General features: G+C 36.1%; 1 protein-coding gene across 7 annotated transcripts in view; it reads right to left on the bottom strand.

The window, feature by feature from the left end:
* Nucleotides 1-20,503, bottom strand: part of thsd7ba (thrombospondin, type I, domain containing 7Ba) — a 123,873-nt gene that overhangs the window by 53,318 nt on the left and 50,052 nt on the right. For all 7 annotated transcript variants that reach the window (XR_006251853.1, XM_043249639.1, XM_043249642.1 and 4 more), the window contains 3 exons: nucleotides 7,757-7,948; nucleotides 5,469-5,697; nucleotides 102-217 (listed from right to left, as the gene is read on the bottom strand). Coding sequence is in view for 6 of the 7 variants with exons in the window: in XM_043249639.1 (XP_043105574.1) it covers nucleotides 102-217; nucleotides 5,469-5,697; nucleotides 7,757-7,948 (537 nt within the window). In the remaining variant the exon portion in view is untranslated. The remainder of the gene's footprint in view (nucleotides 1-101; nucleotides 218-5,468; nucleotides 5,698-7,756; nucleotides 7,949-20,503) is intronic.

The following is a 20,503-nucleotide window of genomic DNA, read 5'->3' as shown; positions in this document are numbered from 1 at the left end:
GTAAATAAACACACCTTTTATTTTCGGGTGGACTATCCTCGTAAGTTATGTACCACTGAAATGTCACAGCTAAAGGTTGCGTGAAGAGATTGTATCAATACCTGGCAGGCATGTGGTGGGGCAGGCTGTCCATTCACTGAAAGGAGTCACAATGCAATCTTTCTTACAGGGCAGTAAACAGGGTTGACCAGTGTCTGGTCGGGCAGATTCTGGACACCTATGACACACACACACACATACAGAGAACAGAGAGAAGGAACAGTTTTTTCATGATCAGGGATAAGCTGTCTTGATTCACACCACTGTCCTTGACCTTCTGGCTAGGGTGCAGATATCATCTGTGCTGACTGTAAGTACTGCCTGATTTACTGTACCCCACAAACCCAGACATTATCATGTACAGATACAACAGAGTTACAATGACACTATCTGAGTAACAGAAGATCACGACCACATTGTAGGGGAAGTTGATGTAATATTTATTGAGTCTTACCAGCAGAGGCTGCAGCTGATCATATCTGAGCGAGTATACGGTAAAGGTGAGTTATTTTGGTATGAGTGACAAGAAGTAAGAGGTTATGTGAGCCTTTATATGTCTTAAGAGAAAGAGCCCACACAGCTCTCTAGGCTGTACTCTCTCATCTAATGGAAAATGTGTTTATCATTTGGCTCTGTATAGTTCTCTGTATTTGTTAACCAATTTTCGTCACACAATTCTGCAAAAAAATTGTAGCTGTTTCCAACATACAGTATTACCATTCAAAGGTTTGGGGTTAGCAATAAGTTATTCATTTTTTTCATTAAAAAAAAGCATCTCTTATGCTCTTATGATCAAAAATAGAGTACAAACTGTAATTTTGTGAAACTTTAATACAATTTAAAATAGCTGAATTGTAGTAACATTACTACTGAAGTAGTCTTCAGTGTCTCATCACTGATAAATAAACATTTCTTTCTTTTGTGAATAAATCTTATTTCTGCATTTTTTTTTTTTTTTTTTTTTTTACAGTTTTTCATCATAATAAAGTTTAAATTAACCGCATTTAAGTAATATATATCCCTTTGTGACATTACATATCTATCAAAACGATCATCCTTTTTTTATTTAATGCATCCTTGAAAACTCTAAACAGTAGACTGCAACTTTGTCTTGACAATATGCATGGGTGACACAACTGGAAGAAAAAAAAAAACCTTTCTAGTCATTTGTTAGTTTTAGTTATTTTTATTAAACAAAATAAGTACACCCCAACATTCATTTTCCATGGGGCGTATTTATTTATCCACCTAGTATACTGCAGTATACCCCTCCTAGCACTGTTATAGGTTTCTTCTAATACATTAAATGAAATTATATTAAAATCAATATTTCATGCACATCGATTTATTTGGTAAAGCCATGTCTTAGGAGAGATAATGCCATTCTCCCTGGTGAATATAGAAGGGTCATTTTCAAAAAACAAACCCCTTCAGGGTAAAACGAGAGCCAATATTTAGCAATAATGACTGTGCATGATTCCTTGCATAAGCACCAGGGTGTACGTCCTGCTGAGGAGTCTGTCTCATGCGTGTCCTTGTGAGTGTGAGTATGCATGCCTTTGTTTGTGAGCATGTTGCCCCACAGAGAACGTCCAACCCAATGAGCTGGATTCTGGACATTTCATTTCCAGCCTTGGTTCTATTCCCAGCATGCAGCAGCTCTAAAGAGAGGCAGCAGGGCTCAGCAGGGCTCTACCAACTACAAGCTTTGGAGACCAGCAAACAGGACACATCAAAGCAGGGGACAAGAAAGAACAGAGGCATGAATCATCTGCTTCTCTCTCACTTTTGTGCTCTGTGGAGCAGAATGTCATTACAGAGGGCAATCACCCAAAGGCAATGATGCTACAGAGCTTTAGGAAAGGAACAAAAGAGTAGGTGGAGGATAAATGCAAGAAATCAGTAGCAAGAAAGACAGAACAAAGGAGACATCACAGATGACAACAGGTTGACTCTGTCTTTGCCTCTGTATGGAAACAAAGCATGAATAAAAGTGTGGAGTATAGAAAGCTCCAACACAAAATTTAATTGGATGAGGCATGTTTGTAGCCATTGTAAAAGCATGCATGAAGAGTGAGACAAAAAAGATTGTTTTCATTTCAACATAGCAACTCTGACTCAAGCAATGGCGTAGATTTGTATGGATTAATTCCAAAATCATTAATTCTGAAAATTGTTCCAGTTCGGTGAGGCAAGTGAGTGGTGCAGAGACTACATATTTCTGCTTATTAATATCAATTATAATAAAATAACCTGATTTATATCTGTTGTAAAGATTAATAATAAACCACTGCAATACACACACACACACACACACACACACACACACACATATATATATATATATATATATATATATATATATATATATATATATATATATGCAGTTGTTTATTATTAATTGCAACACAATTTTTTTTAATACTATTTCATCATATGGCTGTTTTTGCAGTTTTAAAAAAATCAATAATTCATCCCAGGCTTTAGATTAAAGTGATTCCATTTATTAAAAGAGAAGGCAGGAAATTATGTGGCAATGAAAAGTGTGTTGAGAGCAACAGTGGAAAGAGAAGATGCGGAATGAGGGGGAAACATGATGGGAAAAAAAAGCTTAATTCACATTTCATTGGTCAGAATTAAATAAAGAAATAAATAATCCTGTATCATATAACTATACTTATTATAAACATCAAACATCCTCTGATTGGCTGACATGATTTAGCACTTTCACACTGTTGCTGAAAGACAAATAATCAGACAGAAATGTCGCATTACTCCTATATAGAACCTCTTTATGCAGGCATATCAAGAATAGAGTATTAATAAAGAAGCGATCTAGCAGCAGTAAGATAAACAAACATCTCCCTCTTGGGTCATTTCATATATCACGGTGTTTAAATAGCTCAGGCCTGCTGTTTTGAATAATGTGGAGATCTGAACACACTCCACCTACGTATGAAACATCAGCTGCTTCCAAATAATGACAGAACACATGCTATATAACTGATGCTTGCTTTTCGCTGCCTCCAGCGCATGCGGCATGGCACAAGGGATATGATATGTGTGTGACACATACACATAAATTTACTCACTCCATCAAACACATACATGCTACAGTACATCCATCAGTGATTTATGCTTCACATCTGTGATCGAGAGCAGTTGTGTGTATGTGTGTCAACTGATCACTATAAACCAGAGTGTGATTTGTCCTCTACTGACGGTAAAGAAGCCTAGATTACCAATTCATTTGTAAACACAGCGGAATCTGACACCTCCTTCTCCTTAACGCACACTATGCCTTTCAAGCTCTTATAAACGCTCTCCCACTGTGAACTCAACGCAGCGTTTCCCAAAAATAATAAAAAAATAATAATAAATCTTATTAATCAGTATGTTTGCCTTGTTTCTCAGGAAAACAACATCATGAAAAACTAAATACGTTTACTTGAGAAGTAAAATGGTGGAATACATACAGATTTATTTAGAGAAGTTTAAAAAGTCTATACTAATTGTTCCTTGAAATATTAACAATAAAAAACAATAAAAGGTATCTCTGTAGAATAGGTAACACTTGCTAACTATTAACTACGACTTTTTCCTCAGTTTCTTAATTTGCTGCTTATTAACAGTCAGAAAGGTAGTTATGTTTAGGTATTGGGTAGTATTAGGGATGTAGAATATGGTCGTGTAGAATAATGCATTAATAAGTGCTTAATTAGCTCTGAAAAAAAATGTCTAATATTCTAGTAATATGCATGGTAATAAGCAACCAATACTGTAGGTGTAACCATAAATAAAAAAAAAAAAAAAAAAAAAAAAAAAAAAAAGCAGCTCAATAGGTACCAAACTAGTCTTAAAATTATATGTAGTTTTGCATCTCAAGTAAATGCATCTTGTTCCAAGTATGTTTAGACATTTTTACTGATATGAGAAAAAGCGGCTTGTGATTCTCAGAACTGAGGTCAAGCCGAAACCTATAACCAGGCCAGTGAAATACACCAGCCCATAAACTCACTTTTACGTTGGTGTCATTAATATAAAAGAAAGAAATGGATAAACGGCTGCATTATTTATGAGTCCTTTTTTCCGATGCACAACACAATATCTTCTCCATGCAACGCACTAGAACATTTTATCTTACCCAAAACGCCATTACAAAACTCCCACAGGAAACATATATCAAGGAAAGACCTGGGGCAACATGAACCTCCACCCCTCTTATACAGGAAACGGAAAGAATCAGTCAAGCCTGCATTCAGAGTCACTCACATCACAAGACTGAGAATATTGATAGACTCAATGTACAAGATATGGTTTCAGCACAAGTAAACCAAACACTCTTCTCTGGAGAAATGTCATGGAAATGTGAAACTCTTGAGAATGGCTTTCAGTTTTTACTGTACATTTCATTCGCGCTGTGTAAAAGTTCCACAACCTGCAGCAAACGCCAGCAAAATTATTGAATGTCAGCTTTTTCTGTGCGAGCGAAGATGTTTGAATGAAAAACTATCACAAAGGGATTTCAAGATTGGGAGAAAACATAGCAAAAATACGCAAAACACTCATTTCCAATTTTGCTGTTCACAGACGCATCCCAGAGAAGTCTAATAATATCTGCTTTATTCACTGCTCTGATCTAACAAAATGTACACATATTTACAAAAGCTAGCAGAGGGAATTGTATCCATGTGGGAAGTTCATTATTGACCAAATATGTGTAATATTTTCAAAAATCTATCTTTTAAAGACAAAGCTATAAAAATGGACGATCATAAAGGAAGCAACCTTTATGCCAGCACATATTTGATGAGGTATTTGGATATATTTGACAAGGTGCTGGTTAAGCTTGTTGTCATGTTTTTATATTGGCCAAAAAAAGCATAAGCATTAGAGGCATTACCACATTTTGCTCATTCATACATACTGTATGGGGTGTTCAAAAAAACGCTCTCTTATTTGTTCGTTCAGACATAGTGAATGCCACATATGCATGTAAATGAGATAAAGTGCAGCAGTGCCTACATCTACGACTAAATTGTGTATGATGTTAGTCACACCGGATTCCGAATGATGGAAAAACAAAATGATATATGATTTCACTGAAGAAAGCGCATTTGCAAAATCTGATTTTAATCGGATTTAAAAGGACAAAAGGACAGGTTTTCAATATGTTCAAAACAAAGATATTTAAGCCAGATTAGACAAAAAACAAAATGATTTTACTGTCTGTTTGAACAAAGCTTTATGCCTTTATATGATAGGTACAGTGAGCCCTGCTATTTCTAATCACCAAAGATTAATAAAGAGGATTGGAGGAAAATATATGTGCTTTTATTATATAACCTCCACAAAATGCCACTTTGAGCGTGGTGTGTGAAAATCTACAAATCCACAGATTATAAATTTAATACATAAAAATAAGGCACCTTTTGGGAATAACTGGCCCGACGCCCATTTTCATGCAGACCACTTTACGAATCTGCACCCCGACTGCGCAGGTGGCCGTTCCGTTCCAGTAGCCAGTGCCATTTAGATTCATGGAGAAGTCCTCAATGCATGGTCCCCATGGCGACGCTTCCCAGTAGAAAGTGATGCATGGATGATCATTACAAGTTCTCCACTCTTCTAGAGCAGGAGCAGCTGGACATGCCTTAGCTGGGAATGGGAAAGATCATTAACTGCATTACAGATGGAAAAGCCTCTCTTAAGTTTGCTTTAATGCTCCATAAAATGTTAACGAGCTACATGAGCACAAAGACGCATGAAACAGAAATCTGCTGGGACATGTGAAGGCATGTACTATATATATATGAAAGGAAAAACAGCCCGAGCTTTGTTACGTGGAACATAAAATGTGTAAAAAGAATTTAAAAGCTGTTCATGATGCAATTTCTGAACCACTAGCAGCTTCAAATAAAATTTAATTAAATAAATAATATCTTATCTCCTTGGTTTCATTGCCTCCAACTCAGGCCACTGGTTGAGACAATGTTGTTGTGCTCAACATGATGCTATAAGAGATAATAATTACAACTATTAAAAACATTTTTGTTCAATGAAATAAAATGAATGAATTTGAATCAACCAACTGAAATCAAAATAAATCAAAATGATACTAAAAAAGCAGTATTGTTTGCAGTTTTCTTTTTTATAAATCATCCTTGATGGTTTGTACACTATATGAAATTAATATATTACAGAATTAATAAAGTATTTTTAGTCATAACACAGTATATACTAATATTTGGTCACACTTTATCTTAATAGATCCAATTCTTGCTGTTAACACTAGGTACAACTTTGTCACATTAAAACATAATTTGCTGCTGTTCAATAGTTAGTAAGCTAGTTGTTAGGTTTAGGTGTTCGATTAGGAATATGTTCATGCAGAATATGTGCCTTATGTAATAATAAACAACAAATATTCTAATAGGCATGTTAATAAGCAAGTTAATAGTGAGAACTGGTCCCAATACTAAATGTTTTCCTAATACTTTAGCAGAATTTTGCTGTTGTTTAACTTCATTAACACAGCAACAGCAGCTCAACCAATGACCTCTTTGTCCAAACAATGAAGAACTGTCTGAGAAAAGAGTGATATTTTAAAAGAGCATTTCACCCAAAAGATGAAATTATAATGTCTTTCATGTCTAATGAAAGGTCTTTTTTGACTATACAACTAAAGTCAATGGTCACCAAAACCATTTGGTAAGCAACATTTCAAATATATTTTTGTGTTTTCTGCAGTCACACCAGTTTGAAAAGACATGAGAGTAAGTACAAGAGCCACACAAAATAGTGCAGCATCTGCCATCAACCGTAAAATCTAAATAAGTCTGTATCAGCCAGAGATTGAATCAAAACTTTCTTGTTCTCGACGTTGAATGAACTTACTACACCTGACTCAGAAAACCGAATGTGTGTTCAAATGCGATGAAGGAACACCTGTGACAAGTACTCCAGGATCAGCCTCCAAAATTACTTCTGCACTTTTTATAATTAAAAGTAATTCCTACACCATCTGCCCTTGAAGCTAATGACATTGTATTGACATTCAGCCTTTTTCCATAACACAGGGACTCATTATGAGTGTAACGTAGACCGGCTGAATATTAATAAGGGCTTGTCTGATTAATGACACTCGGTAGATGGTGTGTAGAGGCTGGGGCTTTACTTCCATTTTCCAGATGCATGGAGAGAAGTGTATGTATGAGACGTTGCTCATGTGTGTGCGGCGGCAGAGGGGGCGGAAGTAGTCTCCAGACTAAGGTATATTTAAGTCTTAATTACACAGCTCTTTCTGTCATTCCAGAAGGACCGTATGTGATTGGAAAAGCCCACAGCTGTACGTAGGCAGACAGAAAAATGAGACCCTGCGAACACATTTTTATCACTGCTCCTCGGAAACAAATATACAGAATGCAAAATTGCTCCTCCGCTCACGAAAACAAACTGATTAATGGTGTTATGTCACCCTCAGAGTGATATTAAGAGTAAATTACTTCCCTTGTCAAATCAATATCACAGCATTATCTGTTTGTTAGTTTTTTTCTTTTATTTTATAAAACATTTTTTATTGTAATAGATGGGAAGGCGCAGAGAGAGTGAAGGCCAGGCCCCAACACCATGTCGCATTATGAATTTGCACGCTTTAATTAAAATGAATTGCTTAGACATTTGTAAAGACATTATTATCTAATTTCTGTCGACTGACCTTCTCCCGGTAAGCCTAATATGGTCCGTGTGCGGCTTTGTCTGCCCTCTGAGTTTTTACTGGAGCAGCTGTGGGAGCAGGACGACCAATCAGACCATGAGCTGAGAACACAGTCGCCTGAGCACGCCATCACACAGGACACCTCTTTAGGGGGCGGCTCATCTTCACAGAGCTCCTCAGGAACAAGCTGCCCTGTTCAGTGGAACATGACACGAGATGTAATGTCACCATCATTACTCGCTGTTCAAAGATAGAAGACGTTATTGCTGTTTTTTAAAGCAAGTTCACTGAAAAGGATGAAAAAATGGTTATACTGGCCATTATCAATATTCAATATTATATCATTTCACACAGTGTTTTTTTTTCCCTGTAGTTCTGCTTAAATTAACACATCATTGATAATCATAAAATATTTTTTTTAAGAAAAGACAGTAAAGCATACTTAAAATACTTATATTATACTTATATTATTTAATCATGAAAACATATAGCTGAATACACAAACACACTTTATGTGACCTAAAATGTTCTCTAGATATTATCATAGGCCTTGAAAACTCATATTATTCAAGCACAGACCCATGGTACCTTTACAAGACAGAAATTCAATGCGCTTTTGAATAAGCCATTCAATGAAACAGCCACATAACTCAGTGTTACGAAAGTAAATCATGATTATTGCGAGGCTCCCATTATAAATGTGCTCATATTCGCTGCTTTCATCTTTTCAACGCAACTTAGATGAAGACAAAGTGGTTTTTATCTCCAAATAAGAGATCAACAGTTGTGATTCATCAGGCTTTTTGTGTTCAATCACTGAAATGGGAAACATGAAAATAGAGGTGGCAATTTAGATTTCATTATGATGAACACAACCGAGTCTTGAACACTAATATTCTGAAAATGCTCCAAACTCTCCCGATCAAGCCTGTCAAAGCTACAGCTGCACATCACATCGCAGCGATAATGCCATCAATTTCTCTACAAAAAAAAAAGTTCCGCTCTACAATCTTCAAACAAATTAACCAACGGAAATATTTGCTTTGTGCGCTGCCACTGATTTTACTAATGACTGCTTGATAAGACGGGCAGAATTTGTTTCCTTTCGCCCACAGGAAGCAAGATTTGAACAGGAAACGGTATTTGAGAGGATGAACCAAAGGCCATTTAATTTATTGGATGCCAGTGAGCTATCAAAAGACAGAACAGAAAGAGAGCTGGGCTGTCTGCTGAGGTTGGTGAGAGGAAAACTCTCATTTCATGCATGAAAGAGAGACATTAATCCTTTCCATTCACTTCTATAGGATTACACAAAACTTTCCTATAATGATTAAACCCTAAAAAAAACCCAACAAACAGACGCACCCCCTTCTTATGCACCACCATAACGGATCAATTTCCAAAAAAGTTGACTAAGTGAAGAACGTCAGCGCTCATGACGAGGCATCGTTATTTCTGTCGAATCTTGTCATTTACTTTCAAACACACAGTTAGGCAATAACAACCCAGGGGCAGATTTGTTATCTGTTTATTTTTCCCCTTGCTATAACTGAATCCATGTCAAGAGGCTAAGAACGTTAGATGGGTGATGCTCTTGATCCAATGAGGCAGAGATGGAAGATTTTCCCCAAGGCGAGTCTCCAACCCTCCGCCTCCAACTTTTAGCACCAGGCTTCTTGAGTCATCAAAGCAGAGAGGCTGGTGAGGAGGGGCTGGAGGCATGTTCTTGGCAATCAAACTGCTATTGCCAAATTCTGCTGGTGGCCATGTGACCCGGACATCAGTGAGTTTGAAGATAACTGCTCGTGTGCGCGAGGTGGAGGACCCCTGAGTGCAACTTCAACTGCAGACGAAACCGGAAACCTTCATTCATCGACATCCAGATCTCTTCATTATGAAAAGATGCTTTTGAAAAGGAGGTATTTGGTCTATTCTCAATGCTGATATCAGGGATCCAAGATATTGAGGAGATTTATTGACCACCAAAAATGAGTGCATTAGCATTTCTGTTCTGTTCCGCTTGTGCGATGCAGAGAAATATCAACAAAAGAAAGACAGAGTACCTGCATTGAAGTTTGAGATATTATTTAAAACTTTCAAAAGTTTAGGGTCGTTAAGATTTTTATGGAAAAAGTCTATTATGCTCACCAGGTCTGCATTTATTTGATCAATAATACAATGAAACCAGTATATTTGAATGTATTATACAATGTCATTTATTCTAGTGACGGCACAGCTGAATTTTCAGCAGCCATTTCTCCAGTTGTCACGTGATCTTTCAGAAATCATTCTGATATGCTCAAGAAATATATAGATTTTTTTACAATGCAATATCTTGGGAAAAATTTTAGAATAGAATCTATACATCAAATTAAAAATTGTACTCAGGCATATGTGGTAAAAGAAATAGAGTTTTAAGATGCTTCATCTTTCAATGCTTATAGCAGTTACAGCTGCACCTAATTGAAAAATCACCCATTTTGAAAATGTCTAATGAAGCATAAAGTGCAATTATTCTGCTGTTAGTGCATATCATAAGCCCTGGCTGACCAATGCAGTCACGGTCATTCATATCTAACCAACAATCAAACCTAAATATCTATATGGTTTGGGAATTGCAATACCGGTCTTTAAGCAGAGATGTCATATTCCCATGAAGTTATATGGATAGCATGAATCTTTCCTATGGTGTGATGTAAAAATGTGAAAAAATAAAACATTGAAGATAAACCTCTCTCATGCTATTTGTAACTCTTTTGCTGTCACGCTATAATACATGGTCCAATTTTTATTTGTCAACAACCCATATACTGCAGAAGTTTGAACTTCAACACACACAGCAGAATAAATGGCAGCAATAAATTCACAAAAAGCTCCAGAGAAAGAAAATAACAGGAATTATACTGGAAAAATGACAGTTCAAGAGTCAGAAATAAAAACCAAGCAGCGAATGTTTTCATTTTAACCAACTGCGCGGGGCTGTTATTCTCCTCTTCTGAATAATGCACAAACTGTAATACCATAACAGCTGCTTGGCAATTTGAACACCTAACTATAATAAGTTAAATTGCAGAAAGAATAATGCCAGAGCTCCAAATAACAGCACTGACTTATGGGTCACATTGCAGGCATCAAATAATTCCAGCTTCCCACCTCCCTAAATCAATCCACTTCCCCTCTCTAATACAATATATCAGAAATAATTGTGAAAGTTTGAAAGAAACACTTTGCCCCAGGAGAGCCGGATGAAAATGTGCATGCAGATTGGGGAAATTAACCTTAACAGCCCACACAGAGAGCAAAAAAGCACTGGAAGGGCCACATCTTCCTGGCTGAAATCTCTTTGGCTCACTTGCATTTAAAAGGAGAGAAAATAATAAATAAATAAAATAGTGCTGCTTGTGAGCACCCTTTAATCTGTGTACCATTTCATGCTTCATGTTCACAAAATACAAAACCCTCCACACAAAAATGAAAGAGTAGGAGGGAAAGAGATCAAGAGAGTAACCCTCGATTTCCCTGCAAGCTAACATAAAACTAGTTTGTAAAAAAAAAAAAAAAAAGAAAAACTATGTTTAATTTAATCCAGCATTAAAGTCTGAAAAGAGCTGAGGCAATGTACATAACTGGACTTGTTTTCAGTCAACACCTCCTCAATGCAGATGAACGCTGGACTGATTTATCATTCATTTTTCGGGCAGAGTCAAGGAGAAACCCGTTCATTTAATAGCTCACAAGGGGTTGCAGATGTAATATTCTTTTTTTAAATCTAAAATGAAATAATTCCTAAAAATATAATTCAAGTAACACTGAGTAAAACTTTAAATTATTCAAATTCTAACAAAAGCGAGGTTGAAATATAATTGTCATTTTTAAAGCTGGTGTGTATAATTTGCGCGCCATTAGCAGCACCAACAGAGGCGTGGCTAAAGGTGTCCACACAATAGAAGATGAGTACAGTTCATCTGAGCCTAAATTAGACATTCACTAATTGGCTGCTGGAATGGGACTTTAACAATCAGAGCAGCATAACATGGCTCCGAGCAATTTCAGACAAATGAGCCAGGCTGTGCCGTTTGTTTTAAAAACGAGCAATATAATTTGCATACCTATTCTTGCTGAATGAAAAACATACCTTAAAAAAAAAATCACATGCGTAAAACACATTTCAGGTGAGAACACTGCTTTTTGTCATGGCCAATTTTGTCCCCACCACTTAATAAGAGTCTTGTGTTAAAAATGGAAAAAAAAAAAACCTTGCGGCAGGGATTTGTGCAATACAAAGAAATTGTTGAGCAGGAGTTTTCATTTCATTACAGTGTTAGCCTGATGAGTTGCCATGTCAGCATTGGATTTTGAAGTTGTTCTCCGTCTATGCTGTGGTAGTAATTAGTGGTGGATCCTAATATATAGAAATGTTCCCTCATGCACAGCCTTTACCCACACTCACAAAATCAAATCATAAATGCACCTCCACTACTGATGTACAACTGACAAGTTTTCAAATGTACTTTTACATTGCAATAAATTCACATTCAATCTTTAAATGAATGCAGTAACAACAAAGATAGTATTAGTTTAATGGTATTCTTTTCACGACTGACGGCGAGTTTCGCTGATACCAATAATACTGATGCCTCTAGGAAACTGCTTTTTTTCCCTAATATATTTGATTCTTATAACATGTTTTTTTTCTTAATCTTTGCAAATGAACACAAACTTTATGAATTTTATAAAAAAATAGGTCATAAAAGAATTCTACAATTGACTAGTTGAGCTTGAATTTGCATTGCTCAGATAAACACAAAAGTTGAAAGCATCATAGTGTTTTGTTATTTCACTGTTGTCTTTGCACAGTAAGTAGAAAGTATGTTAATATCAAAGAAATTACCTTACCTTTAGAGATTAAATTAATTTGCCGAGGGATTTAGTGCATTACGTTTCAATGCAATTTAGAATTAAGTGACAAGATCTGACTACGCTGTTTAAAATGAACAATTTTATTTTCTGTTCCAGCTCAGCCACTCACACCACTTAGTATTCATTGACACATCAAGAAAACATAAATATTAATGCTGAAAGGTCCATGTAAACACTGAATCCTCATTATCAACAGAGGTGTGTACAAACAGCGGCTGCTTATGCGCTGCAGCGTTCCAGAGAGAATCATGGAGATCAACGTGAAAGAAGAACGGGAAACCCACCTGTCAGACCTTCATATGGGGCAGAACTTACCCTCAATCCAGTCTGTCATATTATATTAACATTGAAATGGGTAACAACTAATGATACTCATAAAGTAATGGTGTACATGCAAATCAAATCAATGGTGTAAACAAAAACAAAGAGAGGAAATAATGTTCAGACATGCAGGAGGGAAATGTCAGATGTGATCATCACTCTAGAACAGACTGAAGATTAAATGTTACCCTTAGAGATATCACAACTATGACCTTTAAAGAATGGGAATAAAAAATATTCCTGGAAGGCATCAGATTGGTGGGACGTGTCACCTCACACAACCTTCTTCTGAGTAAAGTCACAGCACAAAGGTCAGGGAGACAGAGGACAGCTGTCATTAAAATACAAACAACAACCTACGCTTGAAATAAAAAAGTGACACAAATATTTTTTTTTTGATACTTGAATGTGATGAGGGCCAAAGAAAATTCATGAATAAATATTGAGGTGACACATATATACACCTATCTACCTGTATACATGCATACATACATACATACATACATACACACACACACACACACACACACATATATATATATATATATATATATATATATATATATATATATATATATATATATATATATATATATATACATTTTACACTTACACATACATGTATCTTTCCGCTGTAGAAAAATAAAGCCAAAATGGTCACTGTCACTTTGCACTGCAGATGCCACCGTCTGTGCAATAGTGATAATGAGATGAAGCCCCAATGAATGGAGGTCCCATCCAAATCCCAGCAGACTCAATAGCAAGTGTACTATCATGACAACTCACACTGTTTTTATAGCATCAAATCCCTAACTAAAACCAAACTTACTAAAAGAAATAGACACAAACATATATCAGAGTGATAAGAACCCTAATCATTTTTTTTTTTCTAAATGTAATCTGATTTGGCTCATACTTATTTGGTTTATGATCTATGCTGTGCCACCAGGGGTTGTGGAGACCAAATTACAAAACAAACGGTTTCCTAAATTTAAAGGTCAATGCTTTGTCCTATCATAGCTATCCTAGTAGGAGTAGAGAAGGAGATTTCATAATTTAAATATAATAATAATAATATTCTAAAACATTTTACAAAAAAACATTTCTGTTTTAGATTCCTCCCAGTTATCTGTATTAATCTGACACCTGGTGCTGAGTTCCTTATTATCTGACAAACCTTATTCAACTGGCAGCATTTTTGTTAGTATAACTTTCCAGTTGCTTGCTTTTTCCGTGCTGAACAGGGTAAGAATCTGTCTTGGCATTCAATGTCTTTCAGTTTAAGAAAAGAGAACTGAAAGCTCATCTGCATTGACCAGGCTTCTCATCAGCAAAACCCCTTTGCTGGAGGAGCATGTTGCGTGGAAAAAACTGGTCCAAATTTACTTTGGTGAAGAGAGCAAGTGTAATTTATTTCTACCAGATAGAGAATGCTGGTGGAAGAAGTGTCATGTTTGAGAGATGATTTCTGCAGCTACTCGGCAGAATGATTGCCAATTTTTATCAAAATCTCCTTCAGCAACATGTCATTCTTTCCCCATGAGCATCTCCAAATCAACCAAAACTCATGCAAGGCAATGCCCACTAATCGCAAAACACATAATTTCCTTGAAATACAGAAATGGCTAGTTGAGAGTCCTGATCTACACCCAAAAGGAACCCAAAGGTTGTGGATTCAAGTCTGAGTATGGGCCAAAATATCTACATTTGATTCCTAATGACGATATTAGTGGTAAAATGTGTTTAATATAGGTGGAAAGCAAATGTTCTTTGCATCTTGTACAAATGGCACATCATCTCTGTCATCTGTCATTTCTTTAACCATTAAGAGCTTTAGGGTTTAAAGCCAGAACCAAGACACCACCTGTCAGCAAGAGATGATTTTGAGAATTGATCAGAATTAGTTCACCTCAGTCCAGATATTGACAACCCTGACACGAAGGCAGAAGGTCATTTACCAGATTAGTGTCACCTGCATTGATCAGACACACTGATAACTGGCACTTTGACTGATCACACAGTCAGAGAGAAAACCGATAGCCCACGAGTTCCAACGCTCTCCTCTGATCCATTTCAAATAGCAGCACAAACTCCATCTGGAGTTATCCAGGCTTGTCGTCTCATATGGATTTAAAGACACTTATAATCTTTCCAATCATAATTCCGCTTTAAGACTCCTTTAAGGTAAGGTTAAGTCGTTCAACTATTTTAAGCACAAAGCTCTGCGGTGCAGGTTCATTTCTTAAAGGCTTCTTCAAACGCTTGGAGACAGCAACATGAATTTCCTGAAAGAAATGTAAGAATTGACAACACTCTACATTAGTGCAGGAGCAGCTCTTGTACTGCCTAAAGGCTGTCTGAGGTCCACGACGCGAAACAACACTGGAACAGTTGGGCGGCTGTCGGCCTCGTTCTAACATAATAAAGACACTGATGAAAATCCATCTGTGTCCCACACATGCTTCACTAGGGGCTCATGCCATACCCATAAATCTGCCAAAACTGCTTCTTGATCAAAACGTATTAAAAAACTAAACCAAAATTGGAAATGTAATGAGAAGCAATGGCATCTAAGCATGCTTAAAGGAATGGTTCATCCAAAAATGAAAATTCTGTCATCATTTACTCATCCTCAAGTAGTCCCAAACCTGTTTGAATTTCTTTGTTCTGCCCAACATAAAGGAAAATATTTTGAAAGAAGTTTTGAACCAGGCTGTTTTGGGCCACCATTGAAAGTGACAGATTTTTTTTTTCTGTGAACTTTTCCTTTAACAATTAATGTATATATAAATATCAGACTTTAAGGTCTAGTTTATTACTATTCACTAACTATTAACCATGACTTTTGCCTCCAAGAAAACTCATAATTACTGCTTATTAATAGTTAATAAGGTAGGTGTTTAGTTTATTAAAGATGTAGAAAATGGTTATACAGAACAAGTGCTAATAAACAGGTAATAATAAACATTGACTATGCTAGTAATATGCATGTTAATAAGCAACTATTTAAAAGTGAGAACTGGTGCCTACACTAAAGTGCTATCATAAATACATTCATGTTTATTCTTAAATTTTAGCTTCTCTGTAAACATATAAGTGGATATTTATATATATATTTTTTACTGAAAAACATAGTGGCTCAATGAAATGTTGTAATCTAAGAATGATGACTTGTGTTAAATAGGCTGCTTTTCAATAATCCAGAAGGTAGTTCTTGTTGATTTACCTCATACATTCTTCATACAGACGCACTAAACTATAAGTGGCCATTAAGTATAGAGTTGAAGCTCTAAAACACATTATCATCTAACATAACAATGAAGGAAACTGAATAACTAGTCATGGAACAGGCACTCTCTTCTGTATAGACGGATTTAGAAGAGAGCAGCTGTAATTTTCTCTGCTCAACCACCCAAACACAGCTGCCAGTCATACTCGTATCATAAAAAGTTAAGTGGAAAAATGTGGGGTGTGCGTCTACCCTGCATTAGAACAGGCTGAGTGAGGAATGCCTGAAAAGCAGAAAGCACCTGCCATGTGCGGGGAAACTGTAAATGGATCTCAGCTCCAGGTCTTTCCTGAATTATTAATATATGGGTGTTTATCGCTGGAAACTAGCTCTCAAAAATATAATAATATCACAATGGCATGCGAGTCCAAGTGCTATTGTGTTTTCCTTCTGCTCCTCTAGACTGCCCAGTGTTAACATACGGTGTGGATTGCCCTTTCAGGGTTGAAATTTTAAGTTTAATCTTTATTTGAAAGCTTGAACTTTCTATTTTGGTCGGAGCACAGAAACCATCAGTGTGATACAGTGTTTTCTGATCACCCACAGTGAAATTGCATCGATGCACTCAATCATGTCAGCTAACTCGCAACACTCATAATTTAGAGCCGCGGCAAACACTGGCCTGACACATCACTTACTAAGTGACAGCCAAGAAGCTGTACAAAGTAAAACTGTGTGCAGAGTCTTCTCTACTAAAAGAGCAATCAGTGGCGGCTTGCCCACGGGCACATGTCGACATCTGTGATGCAGATGACTCCTATGATGCTGCAAGGGTCAGTGCTGCAGTAAGTCAAACAGAGCTGTTATTTTTACTAATGTGTTTCCTGCTGAAAGGGAAAGCGTACTGTAGCTGGTCGCCGAAATGTGTTGCGGTTTGGATGATGGTGTTGCCAAACAAGTGTGTTAACTTTCAAAACTTATTTAAACCCTTTTTGAATGGTATTTGTTTTAGGAAACGGCTGTAAAGCAGTTTACTCTGAATGTCTGCAATGTTTTCACAAATGCAAAATGTCGTAAAGCAATGTCTGTAAAAATTGCACCCAGAAGAATTTGCATATTGCAGCCACATATATCTGAGTTATGGGAAAGTGATTTAGATAACACAGGGACCAGGGGCACCTGTGTTCTGGACCCCCTGTATAGCATACTGACATGGCAATTGGTTTCCACTCTGTAGAAATCGTGGTTAGGACTCTTGTTGCTCTCCCTTATTGGGCTCTTAGAATCATCCATAACGTTATTAATGCTACATTAAGGTAATCAATTTTGGTGCTTATTTTTTATCTTCAAGGTACTTAAATGTACCCTTCAGGGGTAGATAATATACAAATATACTGTAAAAAAAAGTAGCTTCAACTTAAAATAACTTGTTACCCCGCTGCCTAAATTTTTAGTTGAGTCAACTTGAAATTTTAAGTTACTTGATGTTAATTAAGTGGCAACTGGAATATTTTAGTTGAGTGAAACTTTTTGAAAATCTGTAGGTTTTTGGTATTGCCCAGTGACAGCTTTTCCTTTTTTAATTCATATTCAAGCATATACACATGCAAAAGTTTGTGGTCAGTAAGATTCATTTAATATTTTTCACTTATATTCACCAAGGTCGTATTTTATTTGATCAGAACACTGCAATATTGCAATAAGAAACAAATGTGTACCTTTCAAAACACTAAGTTCTTTTAGTACTGCTGCAGTGACAACTTTGTTACTTTCTTTTTTTGGAAAATATTCAGTAACACTTTATTTCGATGGCCGCTTACGAACATTCTGACAATAATTGACAATTGAAAGTTTGCATTGCGCGATTCCGAGAATAATTCATCCTGTCCTCCTTGCTGATTAGAATTTAGTATTAATTTCTTTCCATAAAAAATAGTGATTATTTAGAGGAACTTTGTAGTATTTCAAGCAACAAAAATAAAAAAATAAAAAACAACAGAATGCATGTCTTTAGTCTGTTGCTTTTACTATTCTGGAAAATGTATTTTAAAAAGCAAGGCAGGTAGCACAGTCTGAACAAACACACACAAGCAAACCTTGACACCTGAACTTTCAGCATCATTCTGCTCACAGATCACATAATCATTAAATAACATACTTACATAAGGTACTTTTATCATTTTCAAACTAAAAGAAATCAGAATCATTTCTTCTTTCTCTACATGGGTAACAAATGTCCTGTGCATTAAAGAACAATATGAAATGAATTTCACTTCTTTCCTCTTGCAAGTGTCACTGTTGTACAGTCTACCATCTTTTCAAAAAACCCTGTATGCTTTGCATCCTTAAATCCGTTCGCTAAAAGCAAGCATGATCTATAAGAAAAAGTCAAGACCGTGTCTTTTCACTGACAAATGTCTATTTGATACGTTTAAATGCTGGACATGGGCTACTGAGAGCACATTTAAAGACTTTAATTGGCATGTCCTTAAAACTGCTTTTATTTTTGGTTACTTTTTCAGAACCTATAATCAACTGAAAAGTTCAGTCTGTAAAAAGGCCTGAAATATTACAGCTAAAATCTGAAATCAGACACAAAGAAGCTAATGATTAGTACACCACATTCCCAACTAAAAACATGTCCAAACAGAGCCCTAGTTAACCAGTTTTAAAGGATATGTATTACAAACAGTTTCAGCGGTTTGAGAGCAGCACAAAACTAGCATGCATCTAAACAAAGTTCAGCACTCGTCCATGTTTTTCTCCAGCTCTGAGCAGAAAAGGGCAAGATGTTGTGAAATCCATCAAACACACCCCTGATTACACCACGCTCAGAGGAGATAAATGGCCTTGTTGGGACAGACCACACAGTGGCAAACCTCTAATCTGCTGCATAGATTACAGTTCTCATTGATCAGCACATCATCCTGTCACCACACGTGGCTACCTAGCAAATGTTATTAGCATTTGAACGGCAGAAATGACTAAAGCATTTGTGATGGGCCAGATAGAGAATAAAAGCTAATCCCAGGGGCTCCAAGTCCTTTAAAACACCACAGTATGATGGTGCATTTGTGCTGTAGTATATTAATGTGTTGTCAATTCAAATATGTAATTCTTATATATCAATATTTAAATGGCATTAGACATTAGACATATTAGATTTCAGGTCAGTAACATTATTTTTTAATCCAATCAGCAAGGATGCATTCAATTAATCAAAAGAGATAGTTAAGACATATAATGTTAAAACACGATTTCAATTTCAAATAAATGCTGTTCTTTTGAATTTTCTTTTCTTAAAGGAATAGTTCACCCAAAAATGAAAATTACCCCATTGATTTTTCCTCACCCCCCAAGCCATCCTAGGTGTATATGACTTTCTTCTTTCAGTTTTTAAAAACAATTATTTATTTATCCTGGCTCTTCTAAGCTTGGCAATGCCGGTGCATAGCAGCCATTTTTTTGAAGCTCCTTAAAAAGTATATATCCATCGTAAAAAAAAACTCACCTCACATGTTTTCTTTAGCGGATCGATTGGTTGTCAGAAATCCTCTGACATTTTTTGTTACTTCTCATTTTCGACTTTTAATTCATTTCTACCATTTAGTTTGGCTCTATCCTCTTTCGTCTATTCACTTCTGAGTTTCCACTATGGATGCGGCTTACATCATACATCGATTCAGAGTTCATCCAAGAAGCTGGAACTCAATGCTCCAGCAAACAGGTGTTAAACACCCCAGAGGCATATAGGTTAGTTTTATGATGGATATATATGATTTATGGCCATTATCCACCATCATTAACCAAGCTTGGAAGAGCCAGGATGAATTTTTTTAAAAACCCAGACTGTGTCCGTCTGAAAGATACAGTTCATATACAACTAGGATGGCTTGGGGGTGAAGAAAAATCTATGGGAAAAAAAAAATTCATTTTTGGGAGAACTATTCCTTTAAAGAATCTTGAAAAAAATGTTTCATGATTTCCACACTTCATTAACCAGCACACCTGTTTTTAACACTGATAATGAGCAGAGCTTTCAAATGATTAATCGTGATTAATAGCATCTGGAATAAAAGTTTTTGTTTACATAATGTGAGTGCAATATTTATTCTGTATATAAATATATACACATACAGTATATATTTAAAAAGAAATACATTATATTTATATATTAAATATATTTATATATAATATAAATTATACAAATATAAATATATACATGTAAATATATGAAAATATTTACAAAATATGTGCTGTATGTGTGTGAATTTATA

Source organism: Puntigrus tetrazona, chromosome 9 (assembly GCF_018831695.1).
Source record: "Puntigrus tetrazona isolate hp1 chromosome 9, ASM1883169v1, whole genome shotgun sequence".
Classification (NCBI taxonomy): domain Eukaryota; kingdom Metazoa; phylum Chordata; class Actinopteri; order Cypriniformes; family Cyprinidae; genus Puntigrus; species Puntigrus tetrazona.
The sequence above is the reverse complement of the archived record's forward strand: the minus strand, read 5'-3'. Positions and strand labels throughout refer to the sequence as shown.